At 39.7% G+C, this 16,353-nt stretch overlaps 1 protein-coding gene across 6 annotated transcripts in view; it reads right to left on the bottom strand.

The window, feature by feature from the left end:
* The window catches only part of APP (amyloid beta precursor protein), a 286,842-nt gene that overhangs the window by 204,352 nt on the left and 66,137 nt on the right, over positions 1-16,353 (bottom strand). For all 6 annotated transcript variants that reach the window (XM_010383436.2, XM_010383438.2, XM_010383440.2 and 3 more), the window contains exon 3: positions 788-917. In XM_010383436.2, coding sequence (XP_010381738.1) covers positions 788-917 — 130 coding nt within the window. The remainder of the gene's footprint in view (positions 1-787; positions 918-16,353) is intronic.

Below are 16,353 nucleotides of genomic sequence, written 5' to 3'. Positions count from 1 at the left end.
GTAAGATATCAGAGCAAAGAACTTGATTTCTGCAATGACTGGTCACACAAAAACAACAACTAGGAATAACCAAGTTATCCTATACTTCCTATATTCCTAACAACCATTTACCAAGTTAGATTAAATATGGAGAATGACAGTTTCCAGAGGAAAAGAGCACCATACCACATAAAACTACTGAATTTTTTAAAATAAAAGGTTGAAGTAAATTTGAGGTTTGGGACAAAACAAACATTAAACATTAGTGATCAAACTGTTTCCTCCAGCTTGATGTAAGCAGAAAAAAAGCCTTCCCAATTCCAATTCCTCTGCTATCACCAAATAAGAGGAGTAGTTATTGTAAAAAAAAATTTTTTTTTTTTTTTTTTTTTTTAGAAATTCGCAAAATGTTGCAGCTTCACATTAGATTCTTTCTCCTAGAAAGTCTATGTGAAGAAACACACAAGGCCCCAGTTCATCAGAATCATCTATGGGATACGGCAAAATAAGAATTCCCGGATCCACTACTATAGGCATTTTTCATTCAGGAGTCCTGGGACTGGCTCAGGAATTTGTAATTTCAATAAACACCCTGGGTGAATTCATTCTGAGGCAGAGAACTCAAAAATACTGCTCTTGGAGTGTCAGTGTACAGAATGGAACTGCAAGAGTCCAAAACACAGTACAACACAGAGTGGCAACGTGCTGAAGAACAAGTCTGTGTATATGAGCTAACAGGAACATCCTCTTTTTCTTCCCTAAAGACCAGGCCCCCAGTCAACACCAGCTCCACGGCCAGCCGGCTCACCTAAGCAGCGGTAGGGAATCACAAAGTGGGGATGGGTCTTGCACTGCTTGCGGCCCCGCTTGCACCAGTTCTGGATGGTCACTGGTTGGTTGGCTTCTACCACATTGGTGATCTGCAGTTCAGGGTAGACCTGGGAGAGCACACAAAAAGAATCAATTGTTATTTGAGGCAGGGGCTGGCATGTACAAGCATCTAATGAGCCTCCACTGTAAGATACAGGTGGAGTGTCCCTTATCCAAAATGCTTGGGACCAGAAGTGTTTTCAAGGTCTCCGACTTTTTCTGATTTTGGAACATTTGCATTATATACTTACTGGTTGAGCATCTCAAATCTGAAAAGTCCAAAATCCAAAATACTCCAATGAGCATTTCCTTTAAGCATCACGTTGGCACTCAAAAAGTTTTGGATTTTTGAGCTTTTCAGACTCTGGATTTTTAAATTCGGGATACTCAACTTGTACTGCTATTCCCTAACAGTCAAGCCTGCTCTACTTCTGACCAAGCTAAAAAAAAATCCAGTAGAAAGAAAAAGATGCAAATAACAAATATCTAGCCATTCCATTCAAAATGTTTATCAATGCAACTTTTAATTTATTGCATTCATTTAGACTGAAAATATTTTCGCAGGGGAGCTCAAATAGAAACAGGAGGGGGAAAGGAGGATTCTTACAAGCATGGGGTGACTTTTGGTGTGAAATAAATTGGTGTGGGATAATAGTCTGTAATGTTCTAAATAAATGTTACAGTAGATATGGCTGGGGATATTATGTTTACTTAAATTCAACCTCCCCCTAGATCTCACTAATCAGACAAACATTTTACAGGATATGACACATAGAAAGCTTTCTATATAAAAATCCTGCTCTTATTCCAAGTAACTTACATGAAAATAATTTATCAAAAATTTATCAAGGGTGTCATTTAGATAAAAAAAACTCATGAATTCTCTTTGCTCCCATAACTAACTACAGTGCCTTGCTTTGATTACTGTTGTGAATAAATCATGGTGTTTACTGAGCACTTAGAATGAAATGTGAAACTCGATCAATTAAATCACATTTGTGAAATATGAAACCACTTCTATTTATTAATGAGATTTGAAAGAAAAACATAAACATAAACATCTATTTTTACAATGTGCATTCCCTTGCATAAATCTTGCATTTCACCAGGGTGGCTGTTTTGCCAGATAAATAACAATGAATACAGAGATCTGATGGTATAAGCAAGGGAATGATTAGAATGCTGGGCCATGCAATCTGAAGTGGCAAAAGTGAGAATATAAGGGGAATTAGACACAGGTAAAAGGTGGTAGGACCAATGGAGTCTGAGTCCACTGATCACACTCCAGGGGCTAAAGAATGTGTGGCGTACATGACTGGAGAAAGTGAGGTGGTAATAAGTAGGACTTGCAGAGTCAGATAATAGAAATTAAAATTTTGGAGGAGCTGCAGTTATTGGTCATTGCAAGGAATATAATATGACCATTGTAAGCAATAGGCGATGGAGAATGATGAAAACAAGGTCATTGGAGGGATGAGAATCATGAACTGCCAAACTGGAATATTGGGAGGATCACTGAGATCAATATTAGGATCACTTAAGAATCAGCAAATGAGTGGCTACACTGGATGACAGCAAGGAAGGAGCTAAAATCCTCAAAGTCTGAGTGGTGAACGTCGATTAGGTAGAAAGAGGCCTGGAGATGACCAACAGGTGGAGGAGCAAAACCATCTAGTCTGAAAGCATGCACTTCACAGCTAAGGTGGGGGAGGCTTTTAGGGAAGAGAAAGGAAGAGTGGTTTGGAAACAAAAATGAAGAGGAAAAGAGGACATTCCTACCTGTAGAGGCAACGCTGTGAGGATTTTGAGAAAAGAACTTTGACCTGAGAAGGCTACAGGAGAAGTAGTGCCTTCCTTGGAGGGAGAACAAGGTCTCTGAGCAAGATAATGTCCATAGAGAGTTAGACAATACACGGAATTTTGCTTATGATTGTCCATGACATTCAGAGGGCTCAGCGTGACTCAATCTTTGTTTAAAAAGTTGATATTTTGTTCATCATAGAGTTTTTTTTGCAGTAATTTTTATTTTTAAAAATATCACATTAAAAATTCTTAATCTCAATTCCTGAGTGCCTTGTTTACCTTACCTTAGTCCCAGACCCCAAAAAAATCAATAAAAAAATAAGGCACTGTGAATGGGTAAATAATATGATGGGGTACACACCTAGACAATGGAATGTTATTCAGCACTGAAAGGAAATGGCCTATGAACCCATGAAAAGACACGGAGGAACTTCACTAACATTGCTAAGTGAAAGAAGCCCATCTGAAAAGGCTCCATACTATATGACATTCTTCCCACTCTATGACATTCTGGAAAAGGCAAAACTCCGGAGATTAAAATGATCAGTGGTTGCCAGGGGTTTGGGCAGTTGGGGGCAGGGGGAGGATCAACAGATAGAGCACAGAGGATTTTCAGGGCAGTGAAACTACTCTGTATGATACCACAATGACAGACATATATCATTATACATTTGTCCAAACCCAAAAAATGTATACTACCAAGACTGAACCCTCAAGGAAACTATGGCCTTTGGGTGCTAATGATGTATCAATGTTGGGTCATCGATTGTAACAAATGTACCACTCTGTGGGGGATGTTGATAATAGGAGAGGCGAAGCATGTGTGGAGGTAGCAAGTATATGGGAAGCCTTTGTACCTTCTTCTTAATTTTTCTGTGAACCTAAAACTGCTCTAAAAAAATCATCTATTTTAAAAACAAAATTTAAAAATAAGGTATCAATCAGTGTAGCAGGGGACAAATTCAGGGGTAGAGGTATATGCTATGAGAACACACAAAAAAATATCTAAATCAGAATCCTGGGGTGGGCGTTGAGAGAGTTATTCTTGAAACCACTGCTACAGTAGCCTAGCTCCAGAGGGATCCAGCTATTATGACTTCTCTTTATTTTACTTTGTTAAGTATCTTAATATCTCAATGCAGGCACTTTAGATCACAGAAAATGCTCAACTGAAAAATGCCACTAAAAATTTAATTTCCCATGACTTTTTTTTCTATATAATGAAAGGTGAAGTGGCTTTTTGTACAGGAATATAATTCTCCCACCATCTTTACTTGTTTATTAGATCACAAAGCTGCAGCACTCATGAGTCATAAACTCTGTGACACTTGAGAGTCCACCCTGAGGGACACGACTTTATGTGCAGTAAAGTGTGAGTTACTGCAGTTTTCTAAAGGGGTTCTAGCTGCCACCTCACTGAAATACAACCCTGCTGAGAATTTCCTCAGGAGTCGCTGGTTTTCTATAAACCCAGTAGCAGGCATATTCATTCACATCATGGTTCCCTCTATACAGTTTAAAACCAACAAATTGTTTGTAGGGTACAAATTGATGACCAGGAGAAAAGAATCTGTTTTTCATGTTGGTTGCATACCATCTTCAGGTTCCTATGGTAATAGTTGGTGCAACAGGGCAGTAACTGATTAGGTTGACTATTTCCAAGCAGGTAGAATTGCAAATTGACAAATTAAAACCCACGAAGATGGGGCTTTTCCCTAAAGAGTAGTTCTAGAACTTTATACAGTGATGAGCCAAACAAGAATTTACTTCCAGTTCCCGCCATGAAATCTAGGACATGCGTGTTATTTTCTGCGCTTCCGCTTCTCTCTCTGTAACACCGACAATGACAATTGTTAATATGCAGATGGATGTGGAGATTATAAAATGTGAACCAGGCCGGGCACAGTGGTGTGCGCACCTGTAATCCCAGCACTCTGGGAGGCTGAGGCGGGCGGATCATGAGGTCAAGCGATAAAGACCATCCCGGCCAACATGGTGAAATCCTGTCTCTACTAAAAATACAAAAATTAGCTGGGTGTGGTGGCGCACGCCTGTTAATTGCCAGCTAGTCGGGAGGCTGAGGCAGGAGAATTTCTTGAACCCAGGAGGTGGGTGCCGCAGTGAGCTGAGATCACACCACTGCACTCCTAGCCTGGTGACAGAGCGAGACTCGGTCTCAAAAAAAAAAAAAAAACCACATAAAGCCCATGCACAGTTTTCCTACTGTACTAACTATTAAAATGGAAGCAGTAAGCCAGGCACACTGGCTCACGCCTGTAATCCCAGCACTTTGGGAGGCCGAGGCGGGCAGATCACAAGCTCAGGAGATTTTAATATTTTCTTTGCGGCATCTCGAATCTTACATAGGAAATAAAGATAGAAGTTCCTTAAGCTGTTTAATTTGCATGTGTTTTTCAAAACATACATGTATTGCTAATATGACAAGCAGTGCAAACAATTTGCTAATACAGCACACATTAGCAAATCCTAACTCTCATACTCCCCTTCTTTTCTAAAATGTTTCTTATGTGAAACCCAATTCCGACTATTTTCTTGATTTTCCTTTTTAAAAAAGGACTCGAGATACTTATACTTAAAGCAGAAGTAAACCCAGGCCTCTGTCAGCTACTAGAAAAATAAGCTGTCCTCAATTCCCACAAATTTTCCTAAATTATAGCCACACAGAACATTTGCTGTATAAATACATACACTGTGTTCCAAACACACTCTTACCTAAGATCCCTTAGACTACACTTCAAATGCCTAAGCCCATTAGGGTCCCCCCACATGGACAAACCTCCTCTGCTCACGGTGAAATAATGCTAACCCCTCTTAGGGAATGCTTTCTGGTATTTATCAGTGTACCCCACATCGCTATTAAGTACTATCTGTACTGCCTGCCTGGTGAAAAGCTTTCCTCAAGGGCAGGAAACATAACGTGGCATGCTATAGCCTCCCCGTGGAGCTCCACATCCATCATCTTTGGCTTTCAGACTATCAAGAGGCTGCTGACCCCCAACTCCTTTTATGTGGTGCTCCCACCCTCAGCCCTCTGAAGGAAGACTCATTAGTGACTATATTTCAGCTCTGCAGCGCCATCCCTATACCTCGTTACAGCCCAAGAAAACCAAACTGTACATAGCATTCTCTCCCTCAAGGGCTTTCACGAACACACAAAGGCTGCCGCTAGATAAGGAAGAAATTTGACTGGAGGTGAGGATAAGTCTGAGCCACAGGTGGCATGTCAACACCCAAGGGTGCATGGTGGCTTGCGCCTATAGTCCCAGCTACTCGGGAGGCTGACGTGGGAGGATAGCTTGAGCGAGGAAGTCGAGGCTGCAGTGAACCGTGATCACATCACTGCACTCCAGTCCGGGCAACAGAGTGAGACCCTGACTCAAAAAAAAAAAAAACTTAACAAAAAAACAAACAAACAAGAAACCCCCCCCAAAACCATGGGTGGACTCAAACTAGGCATCTGGAAGAAGCAGTTAGTCCAGGAAAGGAAAACAGGGAAATACCCAGAGAGACAAGGGAAGATGAGAAACTGACAAGACTGGATCTAGCAGAGACAGGATCTGACAGGGCCTGCCTGTGCCCTCTAACTCTTGTGAGTCTTGGGATGTGCATTTGGATTCTAGGAGATGCCTTGTCCCCTTCAATAAGCCCTATTTCTAAACATAAGCTACTTTAGTAGTTTTATGCTCCTTCCAATTGAACACAAGCCAAGAAAAACGCCTGGCTTGCATGCTGGTTCACTAATTCCCACCACATGATCCCCTCAATCTCTGTGTGCAGAGCATTCTATCTTACCACTGCATCCTCCACTTTCCTTGATCACTTTATCTGATCCCTGACCACTTTCGACCTCCTATTCTGCTGATGGGCTGTCTGTCCTATTAGAATATACAATCCTTGAAGGCAGGGACTATATGATTCATCTGGTGTTCCCTCAACAGTGGCCAACCCTGGGATAGCACAGTAAGTGTTTGATAAGCACGTAATTAATATTTCTGGTTAAGGTCAGAATCTATTCAATCAGGGACTTTCAGTATATATTAAGTTCCCTTTGGGTATTATAAACCTATCTCTTAAATAAGATATTCTAAACAGTTGTTGGATTATGGGCTTTTGAGGAAAATAAGTATCTCAATGCCTTTCAATATCGTTCTTCCAAGTAGACATGACAGCTTATACAAATCATAGCATCTGCTATAAGCAGCAGTAGATTACTGTAAATAAGCACTCAGCTGAGGAAGACATTTAGGAAGAGTGACAAGTTAAGCTCTCACTTGGGCTAATGGGGCCCATTCAGTTAGTACAGGAATCTGAAAAGCGGCCTACCTACCTGGTCATACAGTCATGTTTTATCATTGAAAGTGAATGTATCAGTACATGAAATAATTTTAAGAGTGCATAAGAAATTCCAAAGACTAACAACCAGGGAAGAGGGAGAACAGAGACAATCTTAGATCCATATTAAAAGCTTATCATTGGTAGCCTAAGTAGTTTTGTCTACTGAAGAAATAGCTTAAAATCTGGTCACCATCAGAATGTGTTGTTCCACATTTTAAAAATCTGAAGTCTCTCTTCTCACTGTCTCTCCAAGTTGGAAATGTATTGATCTCAGACAAGATGACATTTAAGTTGCTAAATACGTAAAGCAAGAAAAGACATTGATGATATTTAAGAAAGCCAAGAAGATAAATATATATATTTAAAAAAACTTCGTAAAGTTGTATGTTGTCAGAGTCCTACAGAAACTCTGTCTTTATTCCCAATATTAAGGGCAAATGGAGAACCTAAAAGTCCCTTTTGTAAACAGGCCACCTAAGACAGGTGATTAATGCTGAAAGTCTGAATTATGACCAAAGATATTTCAAAAACACAAAATCAAATGTGGCTAACAAAAGACAGAAAACAAAGTTGATGAACAGAGTAAATGGAATTGGTAATTGCTACTAATTCTGAAAACAGTTTGTCCACTTTTTTATTTAGTCATTCAATTATTAAATTCACCTTTGACCAAATTCTCAAAGATATTTCTTTTTGAAAACACTAAAAATTATGTGGTACTAATAAGATGTTTTAAATATATTAGCAAAACATCAATTAGTAACATGTGATGCTTTAGCACATCTTAATTTACAGACTTTACAGGTCACTAGAAGAGATAAGCAACAAACCTGCATGTGTTTTGCCAGGATTGCTGGAGAACCCAAACAGTTAAGATAAAAACCTTGCATTCCAGACTGACTTAGGAACAAGAGTGACTAGATTTGATCATTACTGCAATTGAGTGACAGGTAGATGGGAGGGTTCATTTTACTATTCTTTCTACTTGTACATATGCTTGCAATTTTGCATTTAAAGCACTGAAAATTAAAAAAAATAAACTTAGTCCAGAGGAAACAGCCAGTTTTCTAAATTTATAACTGCATGTGTAAAAGGAAAAAAAAAAAACCCAAGATCCAAATTGTGTCTGCATGACTGCAGCTAGCAAATATGAATATATACATGAAACAGAGAATCAAATGCTCTATAGAAAAATGTTTCAGAGATAGCCTATCTTGTATATTTCCATCTTCTCAAAGCTTTTCCATACCAGTCCCTTTTTCAAAGAACATATCCAAGAAGAAAGTAAGAAAATTGTCATAATTGAGGGTTTCCTAAGTGCCAGACATCATTGCAAACGTTTTATGTGTAGCACATCATAATCCCGAGTTAGTAAATGCTCCATTTTATGTAAGATGAAACTAGAACTAAAATAGACGCCATTTCTAAGCATTCAAAGAGTATATTAATTATAAATTTTAAACTACTCGGACTTAGGCATATAAACCAAGACTAAAGCAAGTCCTAGATAATATATACTTCTGTTTCTGGATTTCAATGACATTCTTTAAATTTTCGTGGAATACAAAGAAATATCACATCTTAAACTGTTCTCAACAAAAATTATTTTATTAATGAGGAATACTGAAAACAGAATCTCTAATTTAATTGAGAAAGAGAATTGGAAAATGAAAACGTTCTCTGCTTGCAACTTAATGAAGCGCTGAGAGACAGCGTGCAGCTGATGAAATGCTACTGCAATAACGGGAGGTATCAGCGTGCTATGTTTCCAAATGATGGCCTATGTAAAAGCAAAGGCGGTAAAATGCTGTAGGGCGTTAGCCTATTTCCCAATAATTTGGCCAAACTCTGCTTCTGACATTCTAAATAAATATATTCCTATATCCACACTTTCATACTCAGAGTTGGAAAATACTGTCAAAGAACCTTGTTTGATAGATAAGCTATTCTAATTTCAAAGTGTTGAATGAAAAACAAACTGGGGTGGGGGGGAAGAGATGGGAGAGAAATCAAAATAAATAGGACAGGACACAAAAGTTAAAACATGAGCAGATGTGTACACATAGCCTAGATTCTCCTATCTCTCTCTTTCAACATAGAGCTAATTTTCTTATTTTAAAATACCCAAACTGGCTTCAACTTTTTTAGCCCTAGAAGAAATCCTATGGTCAGTAAAGCAATCCTTACATTTATACAGACCAGAAGGGCATAAAATACATCCACACTCACGTATAAACAGCCTGATCCCTCTATTCAAAAACTGTCTCATTTAATATGAATTTGAGATCTTTCAAATTCCAAAACCACAATGTATACGTGCCTATGATTTGTCAATTTTCAGCCTACAAGGGTGAAGGGTGCCCATAGCAAAGTAATAACGGTCAAGAATGTACCAGGCCTTCTACCATAGGATAATGTATACAGTATACCTTCCAACTTGGTAAGATTAAAAAGACCACCTGTGTTGTTTGCTTTTTATCTAATTTTAATTTCATACAACTGTAGAATGGAAAAAGAAAGGTTGAGAAACAATTCTTGTCTGGGAATCCCATGTTCAGTTATGTATTTTAGAGGACAAAGTTGGGCAAAGGAAATGGTTTTGCTCAACTCATCTAACAGGTGGTTTTCGCTCTGTGCAGGCACCGCTGTGCTTGTTTGCTGATCCTGTTAATCTACAGACAAAGTAACTGCTCATTTAAAGGCAGAAGGTTGAAGAAGCAGAGAACAGATAATGTTAAATGGTGGAAAAGAAAACAGGAAAAAGAGAATATACCCATAAACCAATAAAAGAGATGAAAAACAAAGCCGTGTTCACCTAACTGTCCCAATTGGAAATTTCTGCCTGTATTTGAGGCTTAACTTGTTCAAAGTTACCTCCAGAGACCTGCTCCACAGTATAAGTTACCAGAAACATCAACACTTTCAGGAAGCCCCTAGCCCCTAGCTCCAAGAAGTGCTCTGCATGTTATTAATAGGAATACAGAGGCTGGAAGAGCCATTTTAATTTCTCTCTCTTTTCTTTTCTTTTCTTTCTTTTTTTTTTTTTTTTGAGATAGAGTCTCACTCTGTCTCCAGGTTGGAGGGCAGTGGCGTGATCTTGGCCCACTGCAACCTCGGCCTCCAAGTTGAAGCATTTCTCCTGCCTCAGCCTCCCGAGTACCTGGGACTACAGGCGTGCACCACCATGCCCAGCTAATTTTTGTATTTTTAGTAGAGACAGGGTTTCACCATGTTGGCCAGGATGGTCTCAATCTCTTGATCCGCCTGACTCATCCTTCCAAAGTGCTAGGATTACAGGTGTAAGTCACTGCACCCGGCCCAAGTTCTCTCTTTAAAAGAGGAAGAATAGTATGGGGACTCATCCAATTTCTTGCTTAACTGACAATACGTAACTTTTACAACACTTGCCTGTGTGTTTCTATCATAAAGTGAGGATATGGTTTAAGACTGAGGACACAATCTGAAAACTGAACAGGCAGCCTTCCTGGACAGCTCGGGTGACAAAGAGCAGTGATGCTCTTAATATGGCACCTCTGCGTATCATGAATGAGGGGATGGACAGGATGATCTCCCACAACGCTTTTCACACTATTATTCTGTAATTTGAATTCCTTCTCTCCCCAATCTAACCTACTCTTGGAAACTAGCTAATTTTTCTAAAAGTGTCTTGACCAGAAAGGATTCATGCTAAAAATCTGCCAATGCTTCCACTTATCTCCAGAATAAGACCCTCTAATTTGCAACCTCATTCTCCCTTTGCAATTTTCTAAATTGTCTTCACAATTTAATTGTATTAATAGATTTATAAGGTCCTTATGGGCCAAGAATGGTATCCCGCCACTCAACAACACCTGACACAAAAACCTAACCGTGCCCAATAAATATAGACTAAATTTGCCTGTATTAAAGTTGGGAAGAAATAGATTCTTGGGATGTAGAATTGAAGTATACTTCCTTTATTCTTCTTGAATCCCAAAGCCTTTGGTTTAAATAAAACTATGTTTTTTAAAAACTTCATTTCATCCCAAGGAAACAGGACAATAAAATCTAACAATTCTAATTTTTAGCCCCTGGTTTTAGAATATGTTTCAAGGGGGATATTATTTTTGTTTTGTTCTAGTTATATTTATAAATTCCTCAGGCCAAAATTTTGGTACTATAAGAGTTTATTAAAGCAAGTGGTCACTTTATGCTGTTAAATGATGAATAACTGCCAGGCACAGTGGTTCGCACCTGTAATTCCAGCACTTTGGGAGGCCAAGGCAGTTGGATCACTTGAGGTCAGGAGTTCGAGACCAGCGTGGCCAACACAGTGAAACTCCATCTCTAGTAAAAATACAAAAATTAGCTGAGAATGGTGGTGGGCGCCTGTAATCTCAGCTACTTGGGAGGCTGAGGCACGAGAATCGCTTGAGCCCAGGAGACAAAGATTGCAGTGAGCCAAGATTGGGCCACTGCACTCCAGCCTGGTTGATGGAGTGGGACTCTGTCTCAAAAAAAAAAAAAAAGAAAAAGAAAAAGAAAAAAAAAGATAAATAATTGACGTAGTCGTATTTGAGTTGTTTCCATAATGCTACAAGAGACACTTTCTGCTTCCATTATAGAACAGAGGAAAAGCACTGTTTTCTATCAAAGAATGCCAAAAGAAAATAACTCGACACTCTGCTGTGGTCATGTATGATTCACACAAACTACCCTAAACACTAAAGAAAAAGAACAATATAAGGATCTTGCATGCTTAATTGCTTAATGTGTTCGGAAGCATACTTTGTAATATTACAACCAAATCTTTTAAGTCATACTATGGATTTATGACTTTACTATTGAGTTATCATGGCCTTTGCATTTGAAGTGGATAAAAATAAACTGAAGGCAAATCTGGACTATGGGCCAACATTCCACTAACTCTTGCCTAAACATGTCTTTAGAATTCCAGCTACGGAAGGCTAGGTGCAGTGGCTCATGCCTGTAATCCCAGCACTTTGGGAGGCCGAGGCAAGTAAATCACTAGAGTTCAAGACCAGTGTAGCCAACATGGTGAAACCCCATCTCTACCAAAATACAAAAATTAGCCACATGTGGTGGCGTGCACCTGTAATCCCAGTTACTCAGGAGGCTGAGGCATGAGAATCACTTGAACCCAGGAGGCAGAGGTTGCAGTGGGCTAAGATCATGCCACTGCACTCCAGCCTGGGCAATGGAGTGAGATCCTGTCAAAAAAAAAAAAAAAAGAAAGAAAAAGAAGAAAAAAAGAATTCTATCAATGGAAAGAAATGGTCTCTGCAAAAGGAAAGTACAGGCTCCATTTTATGGGAGGCTCTCTCAGCATAAGCTGGATACAGAACTCCTACCCATACCGCTCCAATTTCTGTGCCAGAAACCGACCATCCACAAGCATTTACCTATGATGACTAGCGAGCTCTAGGTCAGAGCTAAGTGTTGGAAAAAATCCATTGTAAGGCATGATCCCTAGAAATGTTAATTCTCACAACACTTTGGGTCTGTAGGGCTTTTGCCTACAGAAGCCACAGTAGGTCTCAGTCTTAGCTCAAAATGCTGCCTTACTGTGAATGGCTTAAAACAACAAAAATGTCTTTTGTCACAGCCCTGGAAGCTGGAAGTCCAAAACCAAGGTGCCAGCATGACCAAGTTCTGGTGAGGCCGCTCTTCCTTGCTTGCAGATAGCCACCTCCTCGCTGTGTCCTCGTGTGACTTCTTCTTTGTTCGAGCAGGGAGAAAAAGGCAAGCTCTTTGGTATCTTTTCTTATAAGGGCAATAGTTCCATCACCAGGGCACATACGACCTCATCTAACAATTATCACCTCCCAAAGGGATCATCTCCAAATGCCATCATGCCTGGGGTTAGGGTTTCAATATCCAAATTTTGGGGGAACACAAACATTCATCCCATAACATACTTGAAAAAAAAAGAGGCGAAAAAATCTCAAATGGTGCTAACACAAAATATTTTTTAAAAGCATTGAAAGGCAGGTATTTGAATGATGACTAGGCAGAAGCAAAACTATTATGATTGGGAAAGAAGAAAGAATACACTTGCACAAAGAATTTGGAAGACTTGGGATTAAACAAAGACTCAGTTTAAACCATAAGATCCAAGTTATCTTCTCAAACTTTACAAGGTTTTATAACCAAGAGCAAAGATAAAAGACTGTGTTTTTACTTTTTCTCTTGAATCTTGCTCTTGAACAAAAACTGGATCAAATAAATCAAGGGCAAAAAAACCCACTATGAATAACAACAGAACAACCCAGTAACACAAAATACAAATTCAGAGAAGCATGAGATTATGAAAGGAGCAGAGTAGATAATTCACAGTCGAAGAATGTATTTATCATCATGTTAAGCTAAGCACCAACATGTATAATGCAAAACAATCCTTTGGAAAAACTAATTAAACAAGTGAGTTAAACTGGTGAGCAGAAAGTCAAAATGACGTGACAATGATGAGTTCTATTGGTTTTGTTCTATCCTAGGACCAGACTGCTAACAGCCACCTCAGACTTAGCCAGCTAGCTATGTCTAAAATATTTTGGTCACGAGAGACACAAAGTGAGAACACAAAGTAAAAAATTCATCCACCACTACTGGGAGAAAAAAAATCATTAAATGAGTAGCTCTGTCAATGGAACTAATGGTTTCCACGCAGTTTTTTTTTTAAAAAAGGAAGAATTTGCCCAATGACAGATAACAGAATACCGTGAATTTTCATGGTGAGGAATTCTATACCTAATGAAGCAATTTTCAATAATAAAACATTGCTCAACAATAAGAATGATTAAGATGAAAGTCATCCAACAAAAGGGAATCAAAATATTAATAAAATACAGGGTTTGAGATGATCTGATGAAAAGACTAGCTGTAAACAATTAGTCCAGTTACAGACATACCCTATGAATGAGAATTATGGCAACAGAGGAGATGGTAAGATTATAACTTCGAAAATATAAAAATAATACAACTTATAAAACCCGTGAGAAAGAAACATGGTAACATCGTGAGAGTATTCTTTTCCTTGCCATTCCTAGCAATGAATCCATCAATACTGTTTAAAAAATAAAAACATGAAGTTAAAAAAAGAAAGGCAAAATGAACACTCTCCAACACACACACGAAAATCCAAGCCTACAAATGAGAACTATTCATTATTTCTAATTATAAAAGAAAAACACCAGAATAGCTACAATGTGGAAAGTGGCAGGAAGATCGTGAAATATCTATAAAGAATGTTCTAGAGAATTCAAGATGCACAATTTGATAGAAAATGTCAACACTGTCTAAAACTTGAGTGAACTTATCTCCCTGACGCCTGCTCAATACTCCCCAAAAAGCCACTTAAAATCCTAATGCATGATGCACTCTCTCACCTCGCCCTGTCCAGCCTACAAGCCTTTTCTAATCCATACCCACTGTGTTGCAGCACTGGGGTCATTCTTCTATTTTGCCCATGCCATTCTTCATCACTCTTCTGGTAACAGCTCCTCTCCCCACATCACATGGCCACACCCACAAGGCCAAGATGGGCCAGTCCTGATACTGAGTCCCTGCAGATATGGTGGCGGCTCCAAGGGCGGATGCGTAACTCAAAGCAGTGCCAACCAGAAGCACTCCCTGATAATGCCCATGGGCAGAACAAAGCTGGGATGCCAAACTGGGACTAACAGTATCAGAGGGAGTGGCTACCAACGTCCCTGGTCTCCTGGAGGACGCCCATCTTAGCAGAAGAAAAGGAGCAAACACACAGCAGGAAGGTAAGGAGAAACAAAAGAGACCGTAATGGGGAAATTCTAGGCAGTACTGACTCTCGGTTCCAGCACCTGCGGATCTCATTTCTGTGTGCATTTTTAAGAAATTGTGTAAGCATCCCCTGCACTACAATCCTTCCCATCAATGGGAGAAAATAGTCTCCATATATAAAATACAAATTGTTTAGGGGGTTTTTATCACCTGGCAAAAGAAACTGCCTATTATCTCCCCAGTCTTTCTCAGAAAAGGAGAAGTTCCCTCCCCTTTCCACGACCCAGCCAATCACATATCCACTGGATCTCCTTTCTCCCTAGTTCTTACAGAACTGAGTACTACGGTTATAGCTTACTGTGACCTTGTACTCCTGGGCCCAAGTGATCCTCTCACTCAAAAGCGCTGGGACTACAGGTTTGAGCCACAGAGCTCGGCCAAAACCTAGTTCTTAGAGATACCTGCGGCTAGTGCTTAGGATGGATATCAGTCCTTCCCACAGTTTAGTTTAAGCTTTCTTTGGCCCAAATTCCTTCCACTTAAAAAGCAAAATCACAAAGTCTTTCCTTTAGTCTTGAATGACCTCAAGCTTTTTGCCTCTAGGTCTTTCCTCCAGGAGTCCACAGCTGACTTCACCACTGACTCACGTTGTTTTTCCTGCAAGGGACTGTAATTTAACTTCTCCCCATGCTATTCCACAGGGTCAACAATGACCTTTTATTTGCCAGATCCTAACAATGTTTTGTCACACACACACACAAATGCCCAAAAACAAGATATGAGCAAAAGAGATTCCTGGGTGTCCCAGCAGTGAAATGCAGGTGTTGTCTTTCAGACCCTGAGGGTGGTGGGGAAAAGATTATCTGATTCTACAGCATGCTCCTCCGGTTGACTTGCTACTAAAGAAGCTATTTTACGACTTACACCCTTAAAACTCTTACACCCTTACTACTTACATCCTTACAAGCTATTTCGCACCCTTACAGTTTTGTAAACATGCATACTGCAGACCCTCACAGCAATGCAAGTGTTTCTGTATCATGCAAATAATTTGACGATATTCCAGATAATTCCAGATGATTCCTGTTCATAGCCATGCAAATCAAGTATGCTGGGGAAGGAATTTTAAATCTCTCCAAGTCAAAATGAACCAGTTTTCACATCTTACAGTTCATCTCATTAAAGAATTGAATAAAATATTTGACATGTGTTCAGTCTGCATGACAGACATGATTTTACCTTGTCAAAAACTACACTTCAACTGCTTTCTGTTTGCATCATGCTTGCACTCTTACCCTTCCCCTCATTTAGAAATTTATATAGCTTGACTTCCAGCATGTTTCACCTCCTACTTCCTACCCTATCTCTCTGGTCGCTGCTCATCTCCGTCATGGGGAATCTCTGTTTGCCTTCAATGTTGCAATTCCCCAAGGTGCTTTCCTTGGGTTCTTGTCCACAGGTGTCACTGAGTGGGTAAAATGAGTGCAAGTCTAGGCCGGGTGCAGTGGCTCACGCCTGTAATCCCAGTACTCTGGGAGGCCGAGGAGGGTGGATCATAAGGTCAGGAGTTCAAGACTAGCCTGGCCAACA

This window comes from Rhinopithecus roxellana, chromosome 13 (assembly GCF_007565055.1).
Source record: "Rhinopithecus roxellana isolate Shanxi Qingling chromosome 13, ASM756505v1, whole genome shotgun sequence".
Taxonomy (NCBI): Eukaryota; Metazoa; Chordata; class Mammalia; order Primates; family Cercopithecidae; genus Rhinopithecus; species Rhinopithecus roxellana.
Note: the sequence above shows the minus strand (reverse complement) of the source record. Positions and strands in the feature narration are given on the sequence as shown.